We start from the raw sequence: 14129 nt of genomic DNA, 5'->3' as shown, positions 1-14129 counted from the left end.
TAACAGTATTCTATGATCAATCAACAAGCATGGAGCACTTCTCCATTTTACCCGACATACTTTAACTCTATTATGATTTGCATAATAGATCCAAAGTATCAAAATCTACAAATGATAAGAAATTCTTGACCATCAAGTTTAATATTTTCTCTAATATTTCTCTCACTAAAACTACATTACATGTATTCAAACAGTGAATGAACATGTTACCAAATTTCTATTGTACTAAGCCCATAATGCAGGGCGTGCATGCACACACATAAACAAAGATTTAACACAGCTACGGTCCATATTGAACTTAAAGAAGCCTACCAACCACCAAAGACTCAAAATCAAATTATTAATGTTGAACTTTTATAAATTATTAATGTTGAACTTTTAACAGACTTACCAACCCAAGGACCCCAAAAAATATCCTATTTTGTAGATACCTACCATAGAAGTGTGAAATAAGTTGAACAGCAAGATGCTCCTGCCTGCAATCATCACCGCTCTTCACAATAATCTGCAATGGAACATAAAAGCAAAATTTGCACTAATTCAAAAAATAAATAATAAAAAGGAAGTCCCTTAATTCCAAAAACAGAAAATGGCATAACAAATAAGATTGCAGACTTTTTTGTTGATTAAAAAAAAAAGGAATTTTTTAATAAAAGAATTATGAATACACAATGATGATGAGATGTCCTCTGAAACAATATGAGAACAAAAAAAAAAATACAAACAAAAAATCAAACTAACATTGCCAACCTATCAAAAAGGTTAGATGAACCAAAACCACTAAAACAATGAAAGGATAAGACTCAAAGGGTAAAAAAAGAAAAACACTGTCCTTTCCCAAAGCAAACAGAGGGTGATCATGGAAAATGCAAGGATATCTCTTAAGCCAAACCACCCATAAAGCATCTAAAACTGTACACTTCCACAATCTCCTCAGTTCCTTGTACCTCCCAAAACCAGTAGCAGAAATCAGAAAATTCTCCAAAGAACCAGAGCACAGCAAAGATCCGTGAAACAAACCAAAAAGCTTATTCCATTAACCCCAAACTGCAGAGCAGTTAAGAAACAGATGAGCATAAGACTCACTACTAGCATAGCACATCACACATAAATCAGGAAACAAGGCCTTGTGAGACCTTCTAATCTGCAACAGATTGTGTTAACTCCTTTAAGAATGGCCATCAACACAAACGCCTTAGCCTCAAAGGGAACGTTAGCTTTCCACTAACAATTAGCAAGAGGAAAGGACCAATCAAGACCAGTAAGACTGTTGATTTAACATTAAAGAAAACCATAGAAAGAATCAGGACCAATCAGGAAACTATGACTAAATGAGAGATATGGACAAAGATAGCTCCAAGCAGTATCTCCACACAACCAACATTGTTTTAAAAAAATAAACAAAACAAAACGAAACAGACATAAGACACGGGCCTCACGACAACACAGCAAAACTCAAAGACATAGGAAAAATTGCAGCATGGGCACATTTAAAAAAATATAAATACACAGATTAGTATAAGTGTAACATGGCAACCATTAGAAAATAAGTTAATAGCATAACAACAGCAAAAAGACATAGGACAAATTGCAGCATGGGCACGTTTTAAAAAATATACATGCACAGATTAGTAAAAGTAAAACATAGCAACCATTAGAAAATAAGTTAATAGCATAATAACAGTAATAAAATCAACCATCAAAGCTTAAAATCAAATTCAACTAGTTGAGATTTGATAAATATGAATCAAGCAGAGTGACATCCAGTCCCAAATTTTGCTTCATTTACAAGCTTCTTTAAGAAACTATGACGAAATTAGCTCCTCCTCTTTCACTTTTAAGACGCATCTTTTATTTTAAAGAGTCACATTCTATTCTTCTTTTTTTTTGGGGGGACAATAAAAGAAATTGTTGGTCTTAGTGACCCTTTGGCTGTTCTAAGCAAGCTAGTTATGGCCACATTAGTCTACCATATTTGGATGGCTAGAAAGGCAATATTTTATCTCTGTTTACCCGTCAGTTTTAATATATTTCATCTTACCTTCTTCAAGGAAAAAAAATTGGTTACGAATTTACATAAAGGAGAATAAGACATCTCCCAATAAAATATGAAACAAACCAGAAAGAAAATCTAAGAACAATGAAAGAAAGAAAAAAAAATAAAGAAAACCACAACTCCCAAAATCAAACCAACAGAATACTCCTATGTTGACTCTATGAATTCAATCCAGTTTTGATAATGACAAATCACTTGGTATTTGATCTGTGCATTGAGATTGTGAACAGGAACTATATTTAGCATGCACGGAAGGATAATAAGTCATGGAGACCATAAAGAACAAAGCATACATATCTTGGCAAGATCCATGGAACTCAAAGAATACAAGAATGAAGATACATGTGACAAGTTCAAGAACGTCATGAGAATGGGTACTTAGAACTCATATATTTACATTTTCATATGATTCAATTTGAGGCTCAAATCATGAACTAGAATGATCTTAGGACTCATGCATTTTATGAACATCATTAAGGGACATTCATGGACTTAAAAATAATGTCAAAACCCCGGAAAATATTTTTATAAAAGAGCCAAGAAAGAAAGCAAAACAGATTTTTCAAACTAAAAGAAAAAAATCCAGGAATTGGAACTTCAGAAGACCGAAGTCAACGTTCAATCGTTTGAAGTGGCAACTTTAGAAGACCGAAGTTAACCTCAGTCGTCTAAAGAATTTCTGGTGAAACTCAAAACCTGACAGAAACATCTCAGAAGACTGAACTCACACTTCAGTCGCCTGAACCCGACACTTTAGTCGTCTGAGTCCCAACCTCAATCGCCTGACCCTGTGTCCAGGTTATTTTTTTCGAAGCTTAAAAAAAACTTCAGTCGTCTGGGCCCTTGATCTCAGTCATCTGAACTTGTGGGAAAACTTAAAATTTTAATTTTTATTAAGAGAACTCGCGAGATATTTTTTAATCCAACAGTCAAGATTGATTCTAAAGGTAAAGCGCCTATATATACATCATCTAAACCCTAGTGCAAAGGGAGAGATCAACGAGAATACACAAGAACAAACCTTTGGCATTCTCTTGAGGAGATTGCACGCTTAGCTCAATTGGAACATACTGCTGAAACTTTAGATTGGGATTTTAAAGTTCTTAAGTCGAATCTGATCTGAGGCTACCTCGATTTACAAAAGACAATCTAGCAATCACTGTGCACTCCGTTTGGTATTGAGTTTAGTTAATCAATCTGCACGTTAATATTTATTTTCATAAGAGTTCTTTATCTATACTGATTTGTTGATTGATATATATTTTTTCAAAGAACTTTTCTTTGCAAAATTCATTTTTGAATATGTGTTAAGAGGTTGATATTGAGTTTGCATTATTTGATCATTTTGATAAGATTATCACTTGAGAAATGATTTTGTCATTGATTAAATATTCTTGAGTCAAGTGAATTTTCATTCAAAGACTTGATAGTTTTAATATTATAAGACTATTTGTTTGAATATCCATAGAGTTCATAACGATATATTATTGAAGGATATTTTTCTAAAAGATATTACATTGGTGTTTGATCTTTGGAATATATATTGTATATATGTATATTTGCATATTACAAAGATCATTGTGTGATTGAATATTTGAAAGAAAGTTGTTTATTTTGATTGATCTAATAATCAAGACAAAGTTTTTGAATAAGTTCACATAAGATATATTTGTGCATTTTCACATAGTGAACTGGAACCCTAATATTCTCCAAAGCGTTTAAATATATCATTACTTGGGAGTTTTGGCAAAAAGAGAATTTGCATATTGAAACATATTCATTCATAAACGATTGTATTGTTTCATACATTCAGAGCTTCAAGTTTCATCATATGTTAAAGCATTAGAAATTTGAATTGTACTCACTAGCTTTGTTGGAAGCAATTTTGAGTATTTTACAGATTTCATTGTATTCACGGTTCAGGTTGTGAACCGGGTTTGGGGAGAGAGTTGTATCTCTTGTAAGTAGCGGAGTAGGAGGAAGTTGTACATCTTGTAAGCAGCGGATTGTAAGGGAAGCTCCGTCCCAATTTAAGGAGCAGGGATTATAGTGGAATCCTTGAGTGTGTTGCTCAAGGCGAAGACGTAGGCCAAGTTGGCTGAACCTCGTAAAAACTGTGTTTGCATTCTCTCTTCCTTTATCTCTTTACTTTCCGCACTACATTTCATTACTCACATTACATGTATGTTTGTTGAATAATCTCACACGAACTTGATAAGTAATTGGTTAAATTTAGACATAGGGACTGAGATGTGAATAAGTTTCAAAGAATTTTTAAAATACCCAATTCACCCCCCCCCCCCCCCCTCCTTTGGGATTACACCTAAATCAACATCCTATCTCGCTGAACTTCCAGAAAGCTCAACCCATTAAAATACCCGAACCCAACATATCACAACAATGCCAAATAGTGAATCTTTTCCCAAACCAACAGCCAATTAAACTTCTTCCCTGAAAAGATCCATGTGTTATGCTCCAATCATAACCCCACAATACTGCAAAGAAACCACATTTCCATAATGCAGCAAATGAAATCCTCGATTCTGGACAAACCCAAGCTTCTCTAAAAACACCAAATAACTTGTTCCAAATACTCCATGTGAAATCACAATGCGGGGAAGAAAAAAACTGTGGTCTTTATATTATTACATCAAAATACACAAACATCTAGAGAAAGTGCCTTCAATGGTCCCCTAATCTGCAACAAGTTATTAGTATTGATTCTATTCAGCACAACCAACCAAATAAAATCCTTAACTTTTGGGGGTACTTTGGCCTTCCAAATAATAGAATAAAGAGGAAAAGAGGAATTAGAATGGGTCAAGAACTCAAAATATGATTTACAAGAATGTATCTCCGAACTCAAAAAATTTTTAATAAAAGAGAAAATTACAACACACCCGAGGACAAGAAATCCTCATTAAAAAAAACAAAAAAGACAAAAGAGAACAAAAGAAGCAAGAAAACTAATTAAGAAGGCCCCTCTTTAAACCATTCCCATCATGATTCACAGAAAACTGCAGATTAGCTTATTTTGTCTTCCTTTTACCCCTATCCAAACAGACCTCATTACAGAGGATCACACAACCACAGGCTTATTTTATCCAGCAATTGTTTTGAGCCCAAGTCCTTCCCATTTATCTTCTCCACAGGAGTAGGCGAAATCCCATCTTACACTCTGCCCTTTACCCTTACATCATCCTCTAAAATAGAAATACCCTCCAAACCTTCCAGTGGTGATAAAGGAACACGTGACAAATCCCCAAACAAAATTGACATATCAGAACCATATCCATATTGTTCCCGAAATTCATCTAGAAGCAATCCATCATCCTGATCAAATCGACTAGTATCATCTCTATCATTCTCTGTGACATCACCATCACTCTCTGGCACATCACCCAATTTTTTCTTCCCCTTCTATTTGCTAATATTCTCATCTATGTCCCCAATCTGATCACTTAAAGATTCCACTATACACAAACTTCCTTCAACATTTCTTCTAAAAATTCTCTCTTTTTCCCCCAACTGAATTCTTGATTGAATTCAGACTCTTTTCCCATATCCACCCAGCCTAGTCACGAATATAACCTTTATTATCACTAGCATTTAAACACATTCTTCCCTTACCAGTAACCTTATCCCCTGCATCAACGCCTTTACCCTGGAAATCCTCCACACACCCTTCAGGATCCTTAGTTAATCCCCCGCCCCCCCACCCCCAAAAAGAAAAAAAAAATCCACATTCACTAGAATATTTTACTGCTTTCATCACGACACCAACCCTCTCCCACTGAAGACAGTGAAACATCAGCCATCCTCCCTTTTTTTTTAATAACAAAAGAATATATCATTAATAGAAAGAGAATTTACAAGAGGTAAAATGAGAAATCTCCCAATAAAAACTGAGACTCTCCAAGACTAAATATAAACATTATAAAAAAAATGCCCAAGAAAAAATCATCCAGTCAATGTGTTCCTCCAAAAAAGAAAAAAAAATGGATTTATTTAGTTCAGAACTAAGACAAAATAGATGACGGAAAGAAGTAGAAAATAGTGCATTTCCCAGCCAAGGGTCTTTCCAAAAATGAATATGAGAACCCCTCCCCACCTCAAGTTTAGAGTGAGGGATGAAACAAGGATAAATCTGAGAAATGGATCTTCACAGAGTTCCCAAAGAGCATCTTAAATTAGCATTGGCATCCCACCCATTCTCATCCAACCCAAACTTACTTCTTATTACTTATGGCAGAGGGATGATTCTGCTAGAGGGAAACGCCATAGCCATTTAGCTAGAAGAGCAGTGTTTCTAGACACCAACTTCCCAAGACTCAAAGCCCCTCCTTTTTAGATCTTCAAACCTCATTCTAACTCACTAAATGGTCCCTATGACTCCCGGCCCAGAACCACAAAAACTCTCAAATGATCCTCCTAATCTTGCTAGCAATCCCCACCAGAATCTTGAAGACGGACCATCAGCCATCCTCCCATGCTCCACTAAACCATGCTTTCTTAGCTTGATTCTGCCCTACAGCACGCACTCCATCATTAACCCTAATCTGCAAAGAATACAAACAAAGTTTTTGCTTCTCCAGCTCAGAAACAGGCCTAAGGGGAAAGAAGTAGAAAATAGTGCATTTCCCAGCCAAGGATCTTTCCAAAAATGAATATGAGAACCCCTCCCCACCTCAAGTTTAGCGTGAGGGATGAAAGAAGGATAAATCTGAGAAATGGATCTTTACAGAATCCCCAAAGAGCATCTTAAATTAGCATTGGTATCCCACCCATTCTCATCCAACCCAAACTTACTTCTTATTACTTATGGCAGAGGTACGATTCTTCTAGAGGGAAACGCCATAGCCATTTAGCTAGAAGAGCAGTGTTTCTAGACACCAACTTCCCAAGACTCAAAGCCCCCTCCTTTTTAGATCTTCAAACCTCATTCTAACTCACTAAATGGTCCCTATGACTCCCGGGCCCAGAACCACAAAAACTCTCAAATGATCCTCCCGATCTTGCTAGCAATCCCCACCAGAATCTTGAAGACGTACCATCAGCCATCCTCCCATGCTCGCCTAAACCATGCTTTCATAGCTTGCTTCTGTCCTACAGCACGCACTCCATCATTAACCCTAATCTGCAAAGAATACAAACAAAGTTTTTGCTTCTCCAGCTCAGAACAGGCCTAAGGGGCTGGAAGAAAGTGTCCCCGACCCCTGCGCTATACCCCTCTTCTATTTAACAAACATATACTTGGGCCCATCATTCCTATGAGCAAATTAGAATATTGGCCTGATTCATACAGCCATCTGATTCTAAACCATTTTGGGCTTGGTCCTTCAAAGCACCACAATGGACCTTGGATCTAAAATCTTTCAAACTGGCCCTCCCTACAGACATCTTTTGAGTCTCACAAGACTTTAGACCATGTCCTTTGCTCACAGTCCATAGGACTAGCTCACAACTAATAATTTTTTTTAAGTTCGGCATGTTCACTCAGCCAACCAACCTCAAGTCCTTCAATTCCTAAATTCCACCCAAGTCCAAAATAATTTTTAAGCACCCTGCTCCACTCAACTCCACCTTCAACTTACTCCCATCTCCCAACAAAACCATAGCTGCATCTGCTATTGGCACTGTATTTCCCCTACGAAGATGTTGTCCCATTGGCAATGTACAAGCAGGCTGTTTCTGCGATTGCTACTGTTGCATCTGATGTAGCACCTGCATCACATAACTACATCTTTCACAGATCACGTTCTTTTCCGTTTTCACTACCTGATTCCATGCACAAACGCCTAACTGCAAACCTTCGCCTACACCACCGTTGCTTTACCAGTAGGGAAAACCCCAACCAAATCAGATAAGTCCTTCATGAACTCTCACCATATTTTAATAAAAAATTAAAAAATAAACCCAGCTGTATCACGGCTGTTTCATGGCTGTTACCTTCAGAGGTTCAAGTTTTTTAAAATTTATAATTTTTAGTTGGACATACATGCATACATGTAGGATGCATGCCAGCTATGTGCCAATGTGTTCATGTCTGACACATAAGTGATATCACTCCCAAGTCCCAACTAAGTGCGTTACGTAACGGTCGCGGCTGTTATTTAAAACCATGCTCCCAACTAAGTGGCATGTCAGGTACTTCAACTTTTTTAATTATATCCAAGCATTTATTTAACCAACATTGCAATATAATCATCATATATTAACTATTAAAGCATTTTATACATTTTCAGGGTGCTTTTAAACAATCATTTTAGCAAATCTGACCACACGATACAACAGGGCTTCCCAGATTAACTTGTTATTACACCACAGCTGCATAATAATATAGAAGCAAAAGCACATCAAAAGTTTAAAGTCATTCAGCGAATGGATGGAGTACACAAAACCACTGCCGTATTGATGGCAGGAAGCCTCATTGAGACATTCAAGTCATGTAATCACTTCAACCAGCCAACTGAATCAAATCACGCTGGTCAATATAGAATAATATTATTAAATTGCGACTTGAGTTAGATTGGCCAGGTGGAACCAACTAAAATCATGTGCATGGTTATAAACTATACAAACATCTGGAAGGAGGTTTCCATAAAAATCAGTGTCAAGTCTCCAAACTCAGAATTTGTGTAAATTGTCATACAGAACAATATGTTTGCAAATTACAACAGTTACAGCAGTATCTGGAAGAGTTATTAACATTTCCTGCTCATTTTCCGGTACACCACTTAGTAAGCTGGAGATCACTCTAGGTCACAATTTCCAATAACAAATATTTTATAAAATGGGTCAGTCTTTACTATCATCATGTCCATTGTCAGCACAGGAATCAATTCATTCAAAGCAACATTTCAGTGCACCAGCTCCTCCAACTTACTCAAGACATTTGTCTCAATCATCAATCATCATATACTATGACTTCTGAAACTCTGTGTGTGTGTGTGTGTAAATATATACTATCATTATTATCATGTTTTAATTATTTTTCTTCATTTATATACCTTGGCACTTTTTCCTTCTCCCTTTTTTTTTTTTTTTTGGTTTGGGTCTCGTTTCCACTTAGTTCAAAATTTTTGGGAAAAAATTATTTTTCCAGTGACATCTTGTGACCTTTATATTGTTATGCAGTCATAAATATGCTCTTTTTATCTACCAACAAATCAAACAAAGGTAGTGCCTGCAATGGCAAACAAATTCCAGTTAAGTCAATGATGCACAGGCAATTCACTGAACAAGACCAACGTATAAGAATGTGAAAACACCACAATGGCAGTAGCTACACATGACAAGAAAAAGCAATCCCACACTCCAGTATATAAGTTTGTAAACAGCGATGACAACAGCTGGCACCCCATAATATAAAAGGGCATACAATGGACAAAAACTGAGATAAAAATTGAAACTTCCATTTATGTAAGAGTAACAAAACACAGAGTATATGAGAATGGCATCAAACTGGATAAAAATGAACTCCTATATGTTACAAACTTTGACAAAAAAAATGATATCATCAAAGCACTCAAAAAAATATCATGAGAAATATAAAAGAATTCCCAAACCGCATGCAATATCTTATTCATAATTCCAGGAGAAACCCCCAAATCAAGTGGTTCTATCTGTCAATTAGAAAAGGTTTGGACTTCAACAAAAAAAAAAGAATACCACCTCAAGTCCCTAATTAAAGGAGCAAGACCATTCACTCAAAAGGAATTCACATCAGAAAGAGTAGATATACAGCAGATACTAGAAAAAATTTTAAATGGCGATGACCAATCACAAGCAGGGTAACATTGCACCATAGGTACTCTGCTGTTCTCATTTCCAATGGAAAGTTTTCCAGGCGTATCATTAAGTTACTTTGAAGAAACAAAACACTTCAACCACTACAGGAAACAACTATGCACATCGACTAAACTTGGGGAGACATGTTCATAATTAGGCATATTCTTGCTATTTCAATAAATTAATATTAAGATCGAGTGCCCCCTCAATCATCAGTAAGAATGCTTGAAGATACTAAGTTAAAAAGAAATGAATCTGACGAAATAAAATTAAAAGAAAACACACAGGCTAATAGGCACAGAACTTACAGAACGCAAGTCCCAACCAGGTAATTTTCCATAACCTGAAGCTTTTCGAATCCTCTCTTTCTTTAACTTCCAAAGCTCACCGGATAATGCATCACTCGGCTTGGGAATACCACCATCCGTAACCTGTATAAGATGATTTCAATCTTTGAGAAGCCACATTCCATACAAAAAGAAAACAAACGCCTACATATCCAGCAACTCCTCACTTTTGGATGTGAATCTGATGAATCTTGACCAGCCCCTTTCAATGGGAGTCCAGGAGGAGCTTCTCCTTTTGCGGCAGCAGCCTGCAGGAAAAGAGAACTATAATTCAGAAACAAGACTCAATAGGTCACTTATCAGAATTAATTCAATTACCAAACAACATATACAAGGAATCTAGCCTCCAAAAGTACAAGAACAAAATGATAGTATAGCACTTTATCCTTCATCAAAACTGGACCCTTGAACAGAAACATATATCAGATTGCAGCATTTGGAGAATATGCATACACCAGACACACAAACATCAAAAAATATGAGAATATATATGCCACATGTACAAATCAATGTTAACATTTAAGGGCTTGAAACTGCAACCAGAAACTCAGAACATTCAGAGGAAAGGTATTCAGCATCTCAGACAAGTGCTGCCACATGGAAAGTATTATAAGGTTGTAACATAATACAACATCCCACTGTTATAAAAAACACTTTACATGCATGACAAAGAAAACCAGTGTCTCATTAACTTGAAAGAAGTGAAAAGATTAGCCTAAGAACAGTTATTGAAAAGAAGAAAAGCTAAGGACAAACAACTGAAATGGAAAGGCGCCAGGAAGAAAACTAGAGGCTGAATTATCTACATATTAATGATCCTCATAAGCTAAGCACATAATCTGATTTGCTTTGGATATAAATTTCTCCATATTCGACCTTAAAGCAAAATCTTCTAAAATTAAAGAATACCCCCCCCCCCCCCAGGGGAGAATATTAGTTTTCCACCATTTACATCATACAAACGACATTTCATATTCATACTTCTTCAATCATGTCGCTTGCATCTACATTAGCCGTTATTTATAACACTGAAAAAAAAGAGTACAATAAGCATACGAGACAAGCAACAATTAGTTACACTGTAACTACAGCCAAAACTCAAGCAATGGAGAACATGAAAAAATGATAGGATAATCTTTGACAATGTCAGTCAACCGAAAAAACATCCCCAACTTTCCATGCAGACAGCTGGTGCATCAATTTATGTGGGAGAACCCAAAACTTACACCAACTCAATAATGGTACAACTGTACAAATTAAATCAACCAGTTCACAAATTCTTTTGCAAAATATACACCAATAACCAAGAACATGATTCATACTAACGCTATCTCTACCGTAACCAAATTAAAGAAAAATCACAAAGATAACTTCAGGACCTTAAATGATGGATAAAAGCAGTAAATAATATGATGATGAAGATGATAACCATAATGCTTTGCTGTGTCACTCGATCATCATATTTGTAACCACACCATGTAGGATTTATGACACATAATCCACCTGTTTATAAGAAGTGCAGTGAGTGGGTTATGTGTCACCAAACAAGGCGATTTGTCCGTAAAATCCAACTGCACCATGTGGTGATGTGGAATTGCTCAAATGATAATAGCAGTAGTAAGAGTATCAGTAGCAGCAGCAGCAGCAGTAACAAATAGAAAAGGCAAGCAAACTCTAGCTCTTCTAGAACACGATTCAGTTTCAGAAACAGCCCCCAGCACCAACAATTTGGCAGTATCATCCCCATCTATGATATGAACCGCTAACACAAAATTGCACCAAATTCTGGATCATATTAAATCCTAACATCAAGCAATCTACATCAACTGTAGCATCAGATCTGGATTTCGAATCCTTGGCCTGTCTAATGCAAATCATGAGAGGTTAACAGATTGAGCACTACTCCATGCTATCACATATAACATTTCCTTAAGAACAGTTTACCTCTTCCAATATTTCTAGGTGCAATTAGCTAAGAAAGAAAGTTTCAGGGATGAAAAAGCATCTCCGTTATAATTTGGTCAAATTACAAGAGACGAGTGCAACATAAGAATATGTTTGCATTAATAACAAGGTAATAAAACAGTAAACTAATTGCTTAAGTAAACCTTTCCATTAATAGAGCAACAAAAAAAAAACCTCAAACATCTTGTCGGCTGAGGGCTGCGGATGTGAGTAGGATAACCATTTTAAGTCTCAATAATAATATTACAGCAACTACAGCATTAATACTACCAAAGAATACAAAAACCCACCTTCACTTCCTCTATGGCTATGGTACTTGGAACACGGCGGTGCTCCTTCCGACGTGGTGGCTCTTGATCCTCTATGTCTTCCATACGAACCCCAGGATCAGCAGTCAGCACAACACTCACCCATTCCAAATCATTAACATATTCTCCAGCTTGACAACTATTTGATGAAATCTCCATGGGAACTGAAGCAAGCTGCCTACTACTGTAATGAGGTGCTTCAATATTCTTTGACTGGCAAATCAATTGCTTCTCCAAAGAAAAGCTCACGTTAACAAACTTTGCTTTTGCATCCCACATATGAGCCATCACCTGATCAATTGCCTGAGAAGTAGACCTCAACATCCTATCACTACCATTGCGAGACACCTCCTGAGGAGTCCACAAAGGATATGCCCATGGAGGTGGCTTCGGCAACGTCGCATCTCCATTTGCTAGAGGAATTCCTCCTTTAGAGAGTTTTTGAGCACTTGATGCATCCATAACACTGCTAAGAATGCAAGGAAAACCATGTAAATTTGCACCATCACTGTACTCTTCACAATAAAAATATAATTTCTTTTTATCAAAACACAATAACAAAATAAATTTTTAGAACTACGTTTATTACTCTGTAAGGCAATTTAACTCCATAATACCTAGGCATTTCTCCTTTTAAAACTTCAATGCATATAAGGTAAGGAGCCTTTTCCCTAGAATTCAAAAGAACTGCTTCATCTTCAGGTATGTGGATAACACGGTACATCCCCTTTCCCATTGGAAAGCACACTCCTACAATGAAGTCCACAATATTCATATGAGAAATGGAGCCAATGACTTTAATGAAACCTCCAATTGGAAAAAAAAAAATTACTTATAAATACATACACACACACACACACATACAAACACACACACACATATATATATATAGAAAAAGAAGATTATTAAGAGAAAGGAAAGAAGAATGCAAAAGGTGGAGGATCAGTAATCCTCACAAACACAAAAAAGGAAAAAACAGATTCATTTACACCAGAGCCAGTTTCCAATCCCATTGGTTGTCGAATAACAACATTCTTTGACAAAAAAAAAAACCCACAGAACGAGCCCGAAAGGATGGCAAAAAAATAAACTATCCCAAGTAACGGGTAAGGAATTTATTGTCTTTAAAGATCCTTGCATTCCTTGCAATCCACAGTGTCGAAAACACTGCAAAAACCACACATCTCCAAAGGACACAGTAATGGACTATCACAACAATTAGAATAATTAGTGAGATTTCACATTCAGTTTTATGTTAAAATACGCATAAACTTGAGAAGACAAAGTTAGGATGCTAGAAACATCAGTTCTTGAAAGCTTGAATTTTATCAGCAAACACTTGAAGTAAACATTTCTTTAGAATATTAACCAGGTCGAAAGAAAACCCACATTTCCATATTTTAAATATCCTAGTCATGTTTTAAAATCATGATTGTCATTCAGTAAAGACCCTTCTGTTACATTCAGATATGAAGAATACATTTAGCCACATAATCAAGAAGAAAGAAAAAAACATAGATACATGCAGGCACGTATAAATGCAGGTCCTAGTATTCTCAAAATTTTTAAGAATTTCTCATAATTTCAAGTAGAATATATAACCAATTCTGCCACAAAGAAAAAGGAAACAAATTAAAATATGCTACTGCTTAGCCATGTATT

General features: G+C 36.2%; 1 protein-coding gene across 6 annotated transcripts in view; it reads right to left on the bottom strand.

Moving 5' to 3' along the window:
- Positions 1-14129, bottom strand: part of LOC131164790 (phosphatidylinositol 4-kinase beta 2) — a 76413-nt gene that overhangs the window by 36485 nt on the left and 25799 nt on the right. For 3 of the 6 annotated variants that reach the window (XM_058122243.1, XM_058122252.1, XM_058122279.1), the window contains exons 4-8: positions 13085-13217; positions 12450-12936; positions 10362-10442; positions 10156-10278; positions 436-505 (exon numbers count right to left, since the gene is read on the bottom strand). In XM_058122243.1, the coding sequence (XP_057978226.1) occupies positions 436-505; positions 10156-10278; positions 10362-10442; positions 12450-12936; positions 13085-13217 (894 nt within the window). The remainder of the gene's footprint in view (positions 1-435; positions 506-10155; positions 10279-10361; positions 10443-12449; positions 12937-13084; positions 13218-14129) is intronic. The other 3 variants (XM_058122261.1, XM_058122269.1, XM_058122284.1) reach the window with 1 other exon arrangement.

The sequence above is a fragment of the Malania oleifera genome, chromosome 1 (genome assembly GCF_029873635.1).
Source record: "Malania oleifera isolate guangnan ecotype guangnan chromosome 1, ASM2987363v1, whole genome shotgun sequence".
Taxonomy (NCBI): domain Eukaryota; kingdom Viridiplantae; phylum Streptophyta; class Magnoliopsida; order Santalales; family Ximeniaceae; genus Malania; species Malania oleifera.
The sequence above is the reverse complement of the archived record's forward strand: the minus strand, read 5'-3'. Positions and strand labels throughout refer to the sequence as shown.